At 38.2% G+C, this 16,541-nt stretch overlaps 1 protein-coding gene across 1 annotated transcript; it reads left to right on the plus strand.

Moving 5' to 3' along the window:
- Positions 1–2,315: 2,315 nt before the first annotated feature.
- LOC141679970 (uncharacterized) lies at positions 2,316–3,462 on the plus strand. The gene is made up of 3 exons (XM_074486320.1): positions 2,316–2,606; positions 2,814–2,933; positions 3,133–3,462. Exons 1-3 carry the CDS (start codon positions 2,316–2,318, stop codon positions 3,460–3,462), a joined length of 741 nt encoding a protein of 246 aa, XP_074342421.1.
- Positions 3,463–16,541: the final 13,079 nt, after the last annotated feature.

The raw sequence follows: 16,541 nt of genomic DNA on the forward strand, positions 1-16,541 counted from the left end.
GCTCATAGCAGACTCAAGACGGTCCATGTAGATAAGGCCCACCAGTTAAGGTCGTCAAGATCCACGAACACAAGCTGTTCACGGATTAGGCCCAATATGGCTAGAAGAGCAGAGACGTGTGTCCCAAACGGACTCAAAGTCCTACACAGAAGGTTCTGGAGTTCCTTCCCTTATAGGACTCCTAATTACCATCTAAGTTGGTGACTTGTCCACCAATTCTCCCAAAATGAGTCTAACCCTAGACTTACCTCTATATAAAAGGCTCTACCCCTTAACCTAGAACTAGGTTTTTGGCTTGATTCTCTACAACACAGAGATACGTAGGCATCTTGCAAGGACTGATAGTCCAGAACGCAAGAGCATCCATTAAAGCTCGAAGCTTATAAACTCTAGCATTAAATACGAACGCACTCCGGTTTTTATTTCACAACAGTTGGCGCCGTCTATGGGAAAACTACAACAACCATGGTGAATATACGGAGCAGAAACAATTATGGAACATGCACTCCTGTCCCATCGAACGATCGCATCAGTGGTAGAATACCACTGAACTCAACCTATGCCTCCACCCAAGGAGGAACCCTGGTAAGGGCAAGTGAGGCTCAGCCACAAGGGACGAATCCCCTGGTTCCTCAAGGGACGAATCCCCAATTTCAGCAGCTACATGCACATGTGAACTTCCAACCCGCTGGGTACGAGTACTCGATGATTGTGACTACTAACCTCCCCATCCGGGATGCCTCTATACCCCGAAACTGGAGGGAGTGGACATTCTAATAAGAGTGAAGCACAAGGGCGGACGCCCCAATACATACATGGCTTGGCTCCTATTCTGGAGGATCAAGAATTCTCTGGACCTTATACTGATAGAGACTCTGAATCATCGGATGATGATGTTGCTCCGAGAAGGAGGCGTGTTGGCAAAGAGCTGATGACTAATACTGACCAGCGCCCCAGGAGCACTCAAGGGACGAATACCCAAGATGTTCAGGAGAAGATCGGGGCTCATGAAGCTGAGATCCAAAGGCTGAAGCGCGACCTAAAGACGCATCTGAATCCAATACCCCCAATTGCTCCAAGGCGGAGAGATCCTCCTCCAATCATAGACCTGGATGGTCCAATACCCATAAGGGGATGTTGCCCCAAGGGCTGATCCAAGTGATCTTATGCCCCTAGGAGTTTTTTTTGATGATCCAAACCGACCATTCACTAAAGAGATAATGAATTCCCGTATCTCAAGGAAGTTCAAGATGCCCACCATTAAAGCATACGATGGTACTGGAGACCCTGTTAATTATGTTAGGACGTTCTCTAACACCCTATTGCTACAGCCCGTGAACGACGCTATTAAGTGTCGGGCCTTTCCTCAAACCCAATCGGGTATGGCTCAAAGGTTGTAGAGCCGTCTGCCCTCAATCTCTATTGGATCCTTTAAGGACTTGAGCCAAGCTTTTATCAAGCAGTTCATAAGTGGCAGAGTACACGAGAAGAGTTCATCCTCTCTCATGGGCATAGTCCAAGGAGCAAAGAAGTCCATGAGAGAGTATCGGAATCGATTTACGAAGGAGGCTTTGAAGGTCCCTGATCTTGATGATAAGGTAGCTATGATAGCCCTACAGCAAGGGACTAGAGACGAGTTCTTTAAGATGTCCATGGCTAAGCGCCCTTCCGAAAGCATGCTGCAGCTCCAGGATAGAGCCGGAAAGTATATCAGGGTGGAGGAGAGTATGAAGAAGATGACTGTGAATAATGAACCTACTGGAAACAAGAAGCAGAAGATGGATCAGGAGTACGATACCAAGGACAAGTATCCACGAATTGGAAAAAACTCTGACTCCTCCTCTTCTAAGAAGAATCAACAACCAAGTTTCACTGAATATGCGAGGTTGAACACTCCAAGGAGCCAAATCCTTATGGAAATTGAGAAGGAAAAAGAGTTCAAATGGCCGAAGCCACTAAGGGGAGACCCCGAGAAAAGAGACAAGAGTCGATACTGCATATTTCACAAAGATGTTGGTCATGACACTGATGATTGTAGGCAACTCAAGGATAAGATTGAGTATTTGATCAGAAGGGGAAAATTCAGACGTTTCACCAAGGGTGAAGAGGCTGGAGGCCAAAAAAGAGACAATGATCGAAGAGATGACGACTGAAGGGGTAACGACAGAGATCGCAACCCACAGCCCCGAGGGCCAATAATTAATATAATTTCAGGAGGTACTACAGCAGCTGGTACTACAAGGAACTCCCAAAAAGCCTATACGAGAGAAGTAACGACCATAGTTGGATAGCCATCTAAGTGTTCTAAGTCGGAGATGACGCTTGAATTTGGTGACCCAAACCTTGAAGGTTTGAAATTTCCTCAGGATGATCCTCTAGTTATCACTCCGATAATTGGAAATTTTCCTGTTATTAAGGTCCTAGTGGACAATGGAGTTTTCGTGGATATTCAGTTCCATGATACATTCATAAGGATAGGCTACAATGATTCTCAACTAACTCCATCCGACGCACCCATCTATGGGTTTAACCATGTGGAATGTGAAGTCGAAGGAGCAATACAACTTCCCATAAATGTCAGGGAAGAGCCCATGGAGGCCACAGATGTTAAACTATCAGGTTATCAAGGCAGCCTCTACTTACAATATTATCATGGGTAGAACAGGGATCCATGCTTTTAAGGCTATGCCCTCAACCTACCACATAGTATTGAAGTTCCCAACTAGGAATTATGTTGGAGAAGCGAAAGGAGATCAAAAGATGGCCCGCAGTTTATATGTTATAACACTTAGGCCTGATGGAACTGGGGGCAGGTCCTCCCCATAGAAGACATGGATGTCCGAGAGAATGACGAACTACGAGGGAAGCCATCCGAGGACTTGGTCCAAATTCCCTTAGACCCCTTAGACTCGGAGAAGGTCACATATATTGGGGTATCTCTGGACAAGCCCTTGAAGGGCCAAATGATTACTTTTCTACAATAGAACAGTGATGTGCTTACTTGGACAGCAACTGATATGCCTGGGATTGATCCGAACCTTAACTCAAAGGTTGAATATTGACCCAACTCGAAAGATTGTGAAACAAAAGAAGAGAACTTACGCCCCTGATAGGTTGGAAGCCATTAAATAGGAGGTCGAGAAGCTTTTAGAAGCTGGTTTCATTGAGGAAGTGAAATTTCCTGAATGGTTGGCCAACCTCGTAATGTTTAAGAAGGCTAATGGGAAGTGGAGGATGTGCATTGACTTCACTGACTTGAATGATGCTTGTCCCAAGGACTGTTATCCCCTACAGAGAATTGATACCTTGATCAACGCCACTGCTGGACACGAGATGCTAAGCTTTATGGATGGCTTCAGCGGTTATAATCAGATTAAAATGCACAAAGATGACACCCCCAAGATATCTTTCATAACTGACTTTGGTGTATTTTGTTATCTTCTTATGGCTTTTGGACTTTAAAATGCAGGAGCTACTTACCAAACATTGGTAAACAAGATATTTGTCCATCTAATTTGGAAGACCATGGATATCTAAGTTGATGACATGTTAGTCAAAAGTCTAAGCAAGGCCGATCATATTAGTCACCTCAGAGAGGCATTTGAAGTGCTGAGGCACCACAAAATGATGTTAAACCCAACCAAGTATGCTTTTGGCGTTGGATCTGGAAATATTTTGGGTCACATGGTCTCTAAGAGGGGAATAGAGGTCAGCCCCGACAAGATAAAAGCCATCCTAGACATGGAGCCTCCACGCTTCATCAAGGACGTTCAAAAGCTGACATGAAGAATCGCAGCTCTGGGGAGGTTCATCTCCAAGTCCGGAGATAAATGTCTGCCCTCTTTTAAAACCCTTAAGAAGATGAAGGACTTTGAATGGACAGCTGAGAGCTAAGAGGCCTTTGAACAGCTAAAGAAGTACATGACTGAAGCCCCATTGTTGGCCAAACCAAGTCCGGAGGACACCCTTTACTTATACTATTAGTCGCTAAACAGGCGCTAATAATTCACGCAAGTATACATGTTCGCAAGTAATATAAAATTATTTCTAGTTCGTTCCCATAGAGACTGGTTTAGGTTAACTTTGTGATTTATGCACTTATGCAACAATGATATGGCTATTATTCAATGCTAAGGCGAATAACAATTTGGGTTTTGATTATACTACGATTAACTATTGAAAATTATACTAGAGAACATTAACTAAGAGATTAAGAGAATTGAATAATATATGACACAAATATGGGGTTCTAACTTCATTAGATACTTCATCCAATAGCCTTTTCGTTCTTAACCTTAGCATATAATGGTGATGACACTAATCAGATAACACAAAACTGATAAACGCCAACTTTCGTTGCACGAATACCATACTACCAGACATCCATAAAAGAGATAGAAGCTGAATATACACCAATTATATTGAGACCCTATATGTCTATAGAATTTGAAAATATAACGGTTTAATGCACAAGTTATCTATCGTGATTACATAGGGCAAGTAAGATGGTTAAAATTACCTATGAATCATGCATAACAAATACATGAACTTATGCTAGCATGGCAAGTTCTAAATCCTTAAATTCACTGTCGATTCATTAAAAATTAACATGCTATCTTATAAGTTCGCGACACTCATAAGATAAATAAGCACAACCAATACTGGGTTATCATACAATTACCACACATTAAGGCATCAAAACAAATTAACTAAAGAAATCCATAAATAAATCCATTAGAACCCCACTGAAGGGTTTTTAGCACATAAACGCAACGAAAACGTAAATTTAAATCTTAAAAAAAAACGAAACCCTCCGCAGGATCCATGCTAAAAATAATATTTAATTCGTAGTTCAGTATGTTTACCATAAGAAGCTTTACGTTAATGGAAAGATGAAGGTCTTTAATAGCGATCCAAGAACGATGAACGGAAATCCCTAGCAACTGCTCCTCAAGTGTGAAGCACTCCACCGGTATCCACCAAGAGTATAATGTGATGGAGGAGGAAGAGGTTGAGAAAATTAGTTGCCTCCCTCTTGTTCTACTTTAGAATTAGGGTTAATTATTTGGGTTGAGGCAAATAGGGTTTATAATAGTATATTTATAGGCAAAATTTTCAGCTGAAAATTTTCCATAAAATATTATTAATATTAACCCTTTAATTGATTATTCTTATTAACCAATTAACTAATAATTAAAACACCTTTTAATCATCAATCCCTTTTCTAAACACTTTAGAAAAATAATTCTCTCACTTGATTTAATTTCCAAAATTAAATTCTTAATTAATAATATTAAGAATTAATTAAATCTCATTTAATCAATTATTAAATCTGCTAATTAATTATTTATTTCACAAATAAATAATTACCAGCCATTATTAATTAATTCCTCCACCATTAAATCATTCTCTTTTATGGTGTGACCCTGTAGGTTCAATATTAAGCTGGTAGTAGAAATAAATAATAATAAAACTATTTTATCATTATTTATATAAATTTTCTAATTCATTAAATATGATTAATTAATAAATTAATCATATTTATTCTACATCGTGAGGGATACTTCTCAGCATATCGCGACTATCCGGATAATACGAATTCACTGCTTAGAATACCAATAACCTATTTAGAGAGTACTTACCGTACAATCAATTCCTTCTACCCTGCAATGTCACGATTAAATACAAGGCATGGAACTTGTGTCAAGCCTATCTTATTTAATCATTTGCTTTCCTATTCACTATGCTTAGTTCTATTTTAATGTAAATTAGAAACTCCTTTCTAATTTCATTCACTCTGGCCAGAGATTCCTGAACTAGCATAAGTGGATTAGCATTGAACATTCTTTTCCTTCACTAAAAGGGGTAGATCCTTTATTGATCATACACTATCTTCGTGTACAAATTCCTATACCCAGTAGAGCCCTTATAATTGTCCCTCAAGACTAAGAACTAAACCAAAGCATAGTTCAGTGTACACAAGATGACTATGATGACCTCAAATCTAAGGATACTTGTACAACTATCACTATGTGAACAGCTGTTGACACGTGAGTGAACTCCATCAGTTGTTCAGTTGTGTGAGTCATGTTCAGTGAACTTATTCTATAATAAGCACCTATATACTAGCTATAGTGTCACCACACATATGTCTATGAGAACAGACATCCTTCATAATGAAGCAAGCATAGTATGTACCGATCTTTGCAGATTAACAATTACCAGTTAGTAATCCTACGACCAGGAAATATTTAAGTTCAGAGTTATCATCTTTTAGGTCTCATTATTATGATCTCATCATAATCCATAAAAAGCTTTACTCTAAACTATGGTATATCTTATTTAAACACTTAAATAGATAAAGCCCGCAATAAAACCAAAACAAGTCTTTTATTAATATCAATGAAATCAAAACATATTACATAAAAGTTATTCCTAAATCATCATACATGATTGGACTTAGGACACATCTCTTTCAATCTCCCACTTGTACTAAAGCCAATCACTCTGGTATCTAATACCCATCTTGTCTTTACGACGATCAAAGTGACTTTGAGAAAGTGGCTTTGTTAAAGGGTCTGCTATATTGTTATGTGTGTCAACTCTCTTGACGTTGACATCTCCTCTTTCAACAATCTCCCTAATCTGATGAAAGCGTCACAAAACATTTCCTATAAGAAGTATGTCATCCACATACAATACAAAAAATGTTACCGCGTAGACACATGGTTCATCTATATTTTTGATAAAACCAAATTCTTTGATTGTCTCATCAAAATGGATGTTCCATCTATGAGAAGCTTGCCTTAAACCATATATGGTTTGCAGCAGCTTACACACTAGGTGTTCATTTCCCTTGGAAAGAATACCCTCTGGCTGTGTCATATACACTTCCTCTTCAAGTTCCCCATTGAGGAAGGCCATTTTCACGTCCATTTTCCAAATCTCATAGTAAGCAGCAATCGCAAGCAAAATCCGAATTGATTTTAACTGGGCAACAGACGAAAAAGTTTCATCAAAGTCTATCCCTTGCCTTTGTTTGAATCCTTTTGCCACGAGCCTGGCCTTATAGGTCTCCACTTGGCCATCTGCTCCAATCTTTATTTTATATACCCACTTGTACCCAATAGGCTTAACACCTTTAGGCGCCTCAACCAGAGTCCATACTTGGTTGGTATACATAGATTCCATTTCGGATTTCATGGCACTATGCCATTGCTCTGAGTCAACACTACTCATAGCCTCATTATAGGTCACAGGGTCGTCATCATTAATGATTGACAACTCATTGTCATTCTCAATGACAAGGCCATAATACTTCTCAGGTTGGTGAGACACTCTCCCTGACCTACGAATGGGCTGTTCCACAGAAGGTTGTTTAGTCTGAATAGGTATTTCCACTTGATCCATAGTAGTTTATGCTTCTTGAACTTCATCAAGTTCAATTTTGCTCCCACTGTTTCCTTCAAGGATAAACTGCTTTTCCAAGAAGGTAGCATGTCTGGAGACAAACACCCGATGATTGGTGTAAAAGTAATACCCTAAAGTCTCTTTAGGATATCCCACAAAATTACATTTTATAGATCGAGATTCCAGCTTATCTGGGTCAACTTTCTTGACGTAAGCTGGACATCCTCAAATCTTAATGTGTTTAAGACTTAGTTTCCTTTCTTTCCATATCTCATATGGAGTTTGAGGAACAGATTTAGAAGGAACCTTATTCAGTAAATATGCTGAGGTTTCCAATGCATAACCCCACAGGAATACTGGAAGATTCGCATAGCTCATCATAGACCGAACCATGTCTAACAAAGTTCGATTTCTCCTTTCAGATACCCCATTCAACTTTGGAGTATATGAAGGAGTCCACTGGGAGACTATACCATTTTCTTTGAGATAAGCTAGAAACTCTCTATTCAATTATTCACCACCTCGATCTGATCGAAGAGTTATAATACCATGTTTAGTTTGTTTCTCCACTTCATACTTATATTCTTTGAACTTTTCAAAGGCTTCAGACTTGTGTTTCATCAAATACACATATCTGAATCTAGATCGATCATCTATGAAAACAATGAAGTATGAAAATCCACCCATGGCTTGTGTAGACATTGGTCCACATACATCTGTGTGTACCAATCCTAACAAATCTGCAGCCCTCTCTCCATGTCCACTAAATAGAGATTTGGTCATTTTACCCAATAGATAAGACTCACATGTAGGATATGATTCAAAATCAAAGGGGTCAAGTAACCCTTCCTTATGCAATGTCCACAGTCTATTTTCACTAATATGACCAAGTCCGCAGTGCCACAAGAAAGTAAGATTTTCATCATCCCTTTTTCTTTTATTAGTATGTTCAATTTGTAGTAAATTATGCTCTACGTCACATACATACAGACCATTGTTTAAAATACCACTTCCATAAAGAACGTTATCTCTAAGAATTGAACATTTATTATTCTGAATAACAAAAGAAAATCCAGCCAAGTCTAACATGGAATAGACATAATATTTCTCACAATCGAGGGAAAAAAATAACAATTATTTAGAATAATAGTCTTGCCCGTAGGCATATGTAAATGAAATGATCCTACAGCTTCAGCAGCAACTCTTGCTCCATTTCCCATCTGTAGAATCACCTCTTCTTCAAGAGTCCTACTTCTCCTTAGTCCCTGCAACGAATTGCAAATATGAGAACCACATGAGGTATCTAATACCCAAGTAGAAATTTGACTTAGTGACATATTAACTTCGATCATGAACATACCTGAATCAGAAGCGGTAGTCTCACTACCCTTCTTCTTCTTCAATTCTGCAAGGTAAACCTTGCAGTTCCTCTTCTAGTGCCCCACCTTGTTACAGTGAAAGCAAACAGCTTTGCTCTTGGGGTCTTCAGCTTTTGGTGGAACCGGCTTTTTCTCACCTACTTTCTTCTTCTTGGAAGGGTTCTTCTTCCTTTTCTTAGGATTGGAACCTTCACCAATTAGAAGAACAGAACTCTTCTTAGGGGAAAATTCGATTCCGCAGTCTTCAACATGTTGTGGAGTTTAGGCAGGCTGACATCCAGCTTATTCAAGTGAAAGTTCACAACAAACTGCGAGAACGAACTCAGAAGTGATTGCAAGACCAAGTCTTGGCTCAGCTCCCCATCCATGGCAAAACCAAGTTGTCCAAGACGTTCAATCAAATTGATCATCTTAAGTACATGGTCATTCACAGATGATCCCTCAGACATCCTACAACCGAACAGTTCCTTCGATATCTCATATCGAGCTATCCTCCCTGCCACATCATACAACTCTTATAGATGCATAAGGATAGTGTAAGCATCCATATGCTCATGTTGCTTCTGTAGCTCAGTGTTCATGGAAGCTAGTATGATGCATTGAGCAACATTTGCATCATCTATCCACTTACGATACACAACATGTTCATCATTATGTGCATCGCTAGCAAGTTCAGTAGGCTTAGGTGAGTTAAGCACATATTCCAGCGTCTCAACCCTGAGAACAATTCTCAAGTTTCGAAGCCAGTCAGCAAAATTAGGACCAGTCAACTTGTGAGCATCTAGTATACTCCGGAGTGATAGTGCAAAAGACATAATGAATATAGTAAATCTGTAAATGATGAACACATAACAACATATAGCAAATATTCAATTTCATTTCAAGACACTATATGAATCGGGTCTTTATTCATAAGTGGCTCCCACTAGTTTATCTAATTTATACAACCCCTAAGTGAAAATTAAGCATTCATAATGCTAGTGGGAATAGGGATCCTACATTTCATCACACAACCTCGGTTGTAGCACGAAACGTCATGTGATGTTCAATAGGAAGACAACTCTTGTCAATTACATCTTATGTTATTCCCTAATAAAAATTTATCCTCTTGAATAATTGAGTCACGGCTGTAGCACGACAAACTCAATATTCTAAGTCAAGTCTAACCCAACATTTCCTACAATTAAATCAGTCTCCAATGACCCACGGCTGTAGCACGTAACGACCTTTAGATTCTAATTCAATGTACACATCTCTATGTAATAGACAAGTATTTCTTATTTCGAAATCAAAGCCCCCGGCTGTAGCACGAAACGACAATGATTTAAAAATAAGAACCACTTTCTACCATGTTGAAAGGCTATGACCGACACAAGCCCGTTGTGTCATTGGCCAATTACTACTTGATATTATTTATTTTAGAGAGATTATATTATGTTACAATCATAATCATATATAAAGAGATTCTTCCTTTTAAATTAAATATTTCAAATCAATAATCGATAATCAGATGATTCCCAGATCGGGGGAGCATTGTCAAGAGGCGTCACTTAATACCCCTTTCTTATTTTGACAGAATCATCCTTTCTCTCAATATTAAAAATCCATATTTAATTATGTGTTTCATAAACACAAGAATCTCATGATTGTATTCATAATATTATTGTTAAGGCAAGAAACGATTCCTATCTAGATTTTCTAGAGCACGCCTTATATTGATTTAAGTTCACTAAATCTATCATCGCATGGTAAACAAAGGCATATATCTCATATATAAAATTAAATAAACAAGTAAATGTAAAGTGCAATAAAGTAAATATGTTTGGTTATGGCCCCATCCCATGTGATCTTTATCAAGCTCATGATAAAGATCAAGGTCAATCTAATATGGTGATGGAAATAAATATAACTACTTATTACATAAGTCTTCTTCTTTGTTTAGACTTCTTGTATGCTTCGTCTTCTTCTTTGTATCACCTCCATTGGATAGCCTTCTCGAGTCTTCAATTACATTACATAGATTGAAAGTAAAACTAATCTAATGAACTTACAAGAATAACTCGAGTTACATTCGAGATTTATGATTACAAAGATTGACGACATGCAAGTCGTATTTAAAACCAAAACCAAAACCATTGCACTAAGGTCGAAAGGCCATAACCATCCACCGTGCTCATACAACACATAAAAGCATGTTAAAACACATAATCTGATCTTAACATGTTAGGTCACACACACTATAGAGGGGGGTGAATACAGTGTATATCACAATCAAATCGAATTCTAATAACACAAGTAACAAAAAACAGACTTTATTCAAAGCAATAAATTCTGTTACAGTATGGAACTGTCATCTCTCAGTGATAAACAAATATCACGAGAGCTGCTAGGGTTACAATGAATAATCTTCTCGATAATGATAACACTTATAGTATAAACCCTATGTCTGTGTTTATATACTACACAGTTACAAGATAATCGCTAATTGATATGGAATATAATTATGCTTCCTAAAATATATCAATCAGATATCTTTTCTTCCAAGTATTCTATTCTTCATAGAATTCCTTCTTCATGCATATCTCTTCTTACGTTTGTCTTGATCTTCTTTTCCTTTCAATCAGCCCCCTTCCTTATCTGAATGTTTCCTTTAAGTCCTGATATTATCTTCTGATAAATATCTCCTGAACCTTAAGTACTGATGACTTAAGTTCTGACTTCAGTATAAGTGCTGATTTCAGTTAAGTACTGATTTGTCCTGTTTAAGTAAGATCTGAAAGCTAAACATAAATCATATTAGGCATGACATTATCAAATATATCTAACAATCTCCCCCAACTTGTAAATTAGCATAATATATAAGTTAACAGATATTTGATGATGTCAAAAACATTAAGTACAAATGCATGAGAATTTGACTAGATAACTGTAACTTACAGTCCTTAAAGTTTTACCAACTTTAACTTCTGATAACAACTTCAGTCTGTATTCATATCAAAATTTGAGCAGTTCTAGATCTTTACTTGGCTTCACTTTCTGATCTCTCTGATGTCCGGAGTTGTTCTGAGATAGTTCTTTAACAAACATCTCTCAGCATATCTGAGTTCATCAATCATCCTCCTTTTAGCATATTTAAGTTCTGCAGAATCTTCACCAGTTTGAAAGATTGCAGCCCTGAGATCATTAATTTTAGCTTTCCTTATGTCCTGATCCAGTCTGATGAAATACGCCTTATCAGACTCAAGATTGAATTCCACAGCCTTGTAACCCAGAAAGGTAGTTATAATCTTAGCAGAGTTAGACTTCATCTCAACAATATCACCCTTGTGATCTCTGTACTTTGGAAGATATGTGCTGTCAGACTTTACAGAATAAAGCCTTTTCTGTCTCTGAATTTGACTCTTCAAATAGTTTGCAGCACTTTCTGTTATTTTGTCATTCACTTGAAGTAAGAATAATACATGTTCCAATTCTTCAAAATACTTCAGTGGAATGGCATTTTCCCTTATGTGATAAACCCTACCAACTGTCATGAAGTACAACAAGATGTGTTCTCTCAAGTAGGTATGGTAAACCATCTGTATAGATTCTAGTTGATTCAATCTTTCAGGAGTTGCTCCAATACCTGGTTCACTTAAGGAAGTTGGATCATTGGTTGTGTTCTGTATTCTTCTTTCATCAGCACTACCCAATCCAGATTTATCTCTTGCTTCCTTTCCAGTAACTACTCTTGCTTCAAAACCACTTACAGCAGTCTTCAAAGTTTGAGTCTGTTTGGTTTTGGTGAATCCTGGTAGGAGTAACTTTGAAGGTTTAACATGAGTAATGCCAGAGGTTTCCTTTGATTTATCTTCTAATATCAAGTTAACTTGAGCTATGTCAGAGGTTACTTGCTTTTTTGAGATATCAGAACTAACTATATCTTGACTCTGAATAACTTGAGCCATGTGAGAGGTTGTCTTAGAAATTTTTCTTGAAGTCAGAGCAAGATCAGCATCTTCAACAGTAATTTCTTCATCGACAGGAGGCACATAAACCTTGATAGGTTCACCAACTTTCTCTTTGCCTTTGGACCTTGGATCTATCTGTAATTGTGATTTAGCCTTGGTTGCTTCAGGATTTGTTCTTTCTTTTATCACAATACCTTTGGCCTTTGGAAATTTCTTTTTACCAACAGAAGCTTCAGATTTAGATTTGACTTTTTCTAACTTAAGTCTAGCTTCTTCTTCCATCAGACTCTCAAAGTCCATTCCTGGATTTTCTTTCAGAAATAGCTATCTTGATATTTCTTCATCAAGATCCAAAAGTTCATCAGAACTTATCCTTTTACCAGTAGCAGAAGTAATTCTTTTTCCAGCATCAGAACTTGTCCCGTGACTTGTAATTTCAGCTCTTCTTGATGAGAAACTTCTACCTTGACCATGACCTCCACTCATTCCAGAGTTTCCCTGGTCATCTTTTTCATCATCCTTCCCCTTCAGTGTCTTAATAGTTTTGCATTTGGACTTACTTACTTTCTCCCCCTTTTTGGCATCAGCAGGTAAGAGAAGAGAGACAAGCAATTCCACTGATGCTTGGATTTCATCGAGTTGAGATTGCTGAGAAGCTTGATTTTTCAAAATATCATCAATCTGAGACTGTTGCTTCTCTTGGGTCTTCTCAATATAAGCAACTCTGTCAAAGGTAGGTTGGAAGAATTTTTTCTTATCAATTTTCTGAGTCGTTTCTTGCTTGAGCAATTCTTCCTGAATTTTATGTAACTCTGCATGAGTTGTTGAATGGAGACCTTGAAGATGTCTAATACTCAATGCAGTGACTCAAAGCTGTGTCTTGAAATCATCATTAATTAACATTTCATCAGCTTTTGCCAAGTGCTCAGCAAGAATTTTTTCAGATGGAACAAAGGTAATTGAGTTCCATTCCTTATTCCACTCCTGTCCTCTAGGAGTTTCACTCTAAGGTACTGGTGCTGCTCTTGTAACAAACTTCTTAACTAGTTCAGATTTATGAACAGTTTGTTGAGGTGCATGTCCTGAAGGACCGGCTTCATCAGCATCTGCATTAATAGCAGCATCACCAGTAGTATCAGCATTTGAAGCATCAGAACTGACAGAATCAGCATCTTCTGATAAAACAACGATATGAGAAGCAATTGAGGCTTCAGCATCATCCTCTAAGTGCTGATCTGTTTCCAAGTTCTGATCAACAGCCATATCCTGATGCTCACCTATATTCTGATCATCAACATCTAGATGCAGAGAAGGTGTTGTAGACAATTCTGGAGTTTGAGTAGCATCAGTAAAAGGTGTTGTTGATGGATTAATTGTTGTTGGAGCTTCTAAGTTGAGAACCTCAGGCACAACCAAGTTATGAATATCAATTTCAGCACTTGTGCCTGGGTCTACAGGAGATACAGTTTCATGTACAGGAGACACAGATGGTGTGTTTGCCTTGTCTGTAGCAGCTTCCTGAATTGGGGACAATGGAGAGGGAGATACAGTAGCTTCAACAAATTCTGGTTCTTTTGAGATCAGAGATTCCTGATCTCCTTCCTTAGCTGCTGCTTCCTCATCATCTGAAGCTGGCCTTTTAGCTCTCTGTTTCTTGTATCTCTTTGAAGGTGGGGATTCCTTGGGAGGTTCAGCATAAGTCATTCTTCTAAGCCTTTTGAGAAGCTTAGATCCCCCAATTCCAGAATCCTTCTGAGAAGGGACCTTCTCAGCTTCTTTAACAACAGGTTCTGATGCAGAAACATGTTCCTCACTATCAGACTCATCTCTCAGAACAATCCTCCTTCTCTTCTATGGTGTCTGAGGGATAGTCTTTGTCCTCTTGGGCTTGGAAGATGAAGGCTTCACAGTATGTGCTGATGATGAAGGTTGAGCTATCTGTGAAGGTTTGTGATGTGTTCTGATAGAGGATTGAGGTATAGATGTATGAGTGGTATGTTCTGATGGTTCTTGTGGTGTTTGGGATGTGGTGGTAGGTTGTACATCAGGATAAACAGATCTATAGGTTTGAGGATCAGCATTTACCACGATTTGTTTTACAGACTGAGGAATCTGTAAAGGTCTAACCACCGTTTTCTTAAGGTCAGCATTTACCAAGTCATTAAAAGCCCGTTTTGCAAGTTTAAAAGGTGGAAATAAAGAACTGGCTAGTTGAGGGTCATCAGCACAGCAAAAGGTATATATAAGCTGACAGAATCTAGCAAAGTAAACTACATTACTATCCTCTGTCATCCTATCCCCAATAAAGCCTAGCACAACACTTGCAAAATCAGAATGAGTTTGGTTAATAATAGCATACCCGATGTGCTGACTCATTATTGGAATGGCATCAAAGTTGGAACACTTATTCCCGAAGGCTTTAGTGATGCAGTCAAAGAAAAAGCTCCATTCCTTTCTGATATGTGCTCGTTTCAACTGTCCAAGCTTAGCCAAACTCTTCTCATACCCTAAATTGGCCATGAGCTGCTGTAGAACTGGTTCCTCCGGTGTTGAGAAAATGCAGCCTTCTGGTAAATGTAGAGCTTTACGAACTGTTCCAGGAGTTACCACATGTTCAACATCATTGACTTCTAAAACAATGCTGGGAGTACCAGTAACACCACCATTATCAAAATGCCCAGTCCGCCAAAACGTCAGAACTTGTTGGCTGGAAATGACTTGAGGCTGGGTCAATGCATACCCAATTTCACTGTGTGCCAGAAGATCTTGCACAAAGTGCAACTCAGATGGAGCTTCATCATGATTTAGGATTGCAACATAGTTGTTGGGAACGAACTTGGCTCCATCTATAATCAAATCCTTAGGTTCCATGAGAAAAAAAATTGAGAATTAAGGTTGCCTGTAAGGTATTTGATAAAATGTCTGTATGAAAACCAACGTCAGGAGATGAGAGAGAGTAAAAGTAAAGAAAGAGAGATATAGTGTAAAAGTAAATAAAAGATTGTATAATCTTCTCTCTCTCTTACTTATACATGGTAAAAAAAAATAACCATTGGACAACTGTCAGACATGCAGCAATAATGAATAATTAATGGGCACGGGAACACAGTAATCATTACTTATCACATGCAGTTTTTCAAGGAAAAACCGTTCCACTTACCAAGTAATCTCATTAATTGAGGTAAGTCAGTTTTAATTCAAAATTTAAACTATTCCCACTTATTTAATCATTTTCACTGCAAAACCAATATTCTGTAAAAATATTCAAGTGTGATAATGACCAAAAATATAAATCAAGTAAACAAGTACTGATATTTTAAAATCAGAACTTAATTTATATTAGTAATTAAAATGGTCATCAGAATATGGATATATCAGGATTTAAAAATGTAGCATAATTTAAAACATCTCAGAGACAAAATCTTTCAAAAATATAAAATTCCATTAATATATTAAGAGAATACATTCATGAAATTGAAATTTACATCGAAACATTACAAGACTGTCCTAAGCTACAAACTCCAACATCAACAGCTTTTGTCCTTGGCTAAGAAGTCGGACAAAGCTGACGATGAAGAAAACAGGAAGAAGAAAACAAATTATTTCTTCTTCCGACTCTCTACAAAAAGAATAGCGAGTCGAATGATTCGCTCTTGTTGGCGAAGAGCTTCCAGCCTTTCTTCTTCCAATCGCTCCAGATTGCGATGGTAGTCCATGTAAAAGAATAGGAGGTGTGTGAGAACCTCCTGGGGAACCGAGTCCCAAATCTCATCAGGAATGACAGTTACGTACCAATCCTGCT

This window comes from Apium graveolens, chromosome 8 (assembly GCF_009905375.1).
Source record: "Apium graveolens cultivar Ventura chromosome 8, ASM990537v1, whole genome shotgun sequence".
Lineage (NCBI taxonomy): Eukaryota > Viridiplantae > Streptophyta > Magnoliopsida > Apiales > Apiaceae > Apium > Apium graveolens.

Bases quoted from the DNA above. Each gene is read 5' to 3' on its own strand.
- LOC141679970 (XM_074486320.1), top strand. From the start codon at position 2,316: ATGACGCTTGAATTTGGTGACCCAAACCTTGAAGGTTTGAAATTTCCT. The intron at 2,607-2,813 runs GTTAAACTATCA...AACTGGGGGCAG, and splicing joins AGCCCATGGAGGCCACAGAT to GTCCTCCCCATAGAAGACAT. The intron at 2,934-3,132 runs GTATCTCTGGAC...GCCATTAAATAG, and splicing joins AGAAGGTCACATATATTGGG to GAGGTCGAGAAGCTTTTAGA.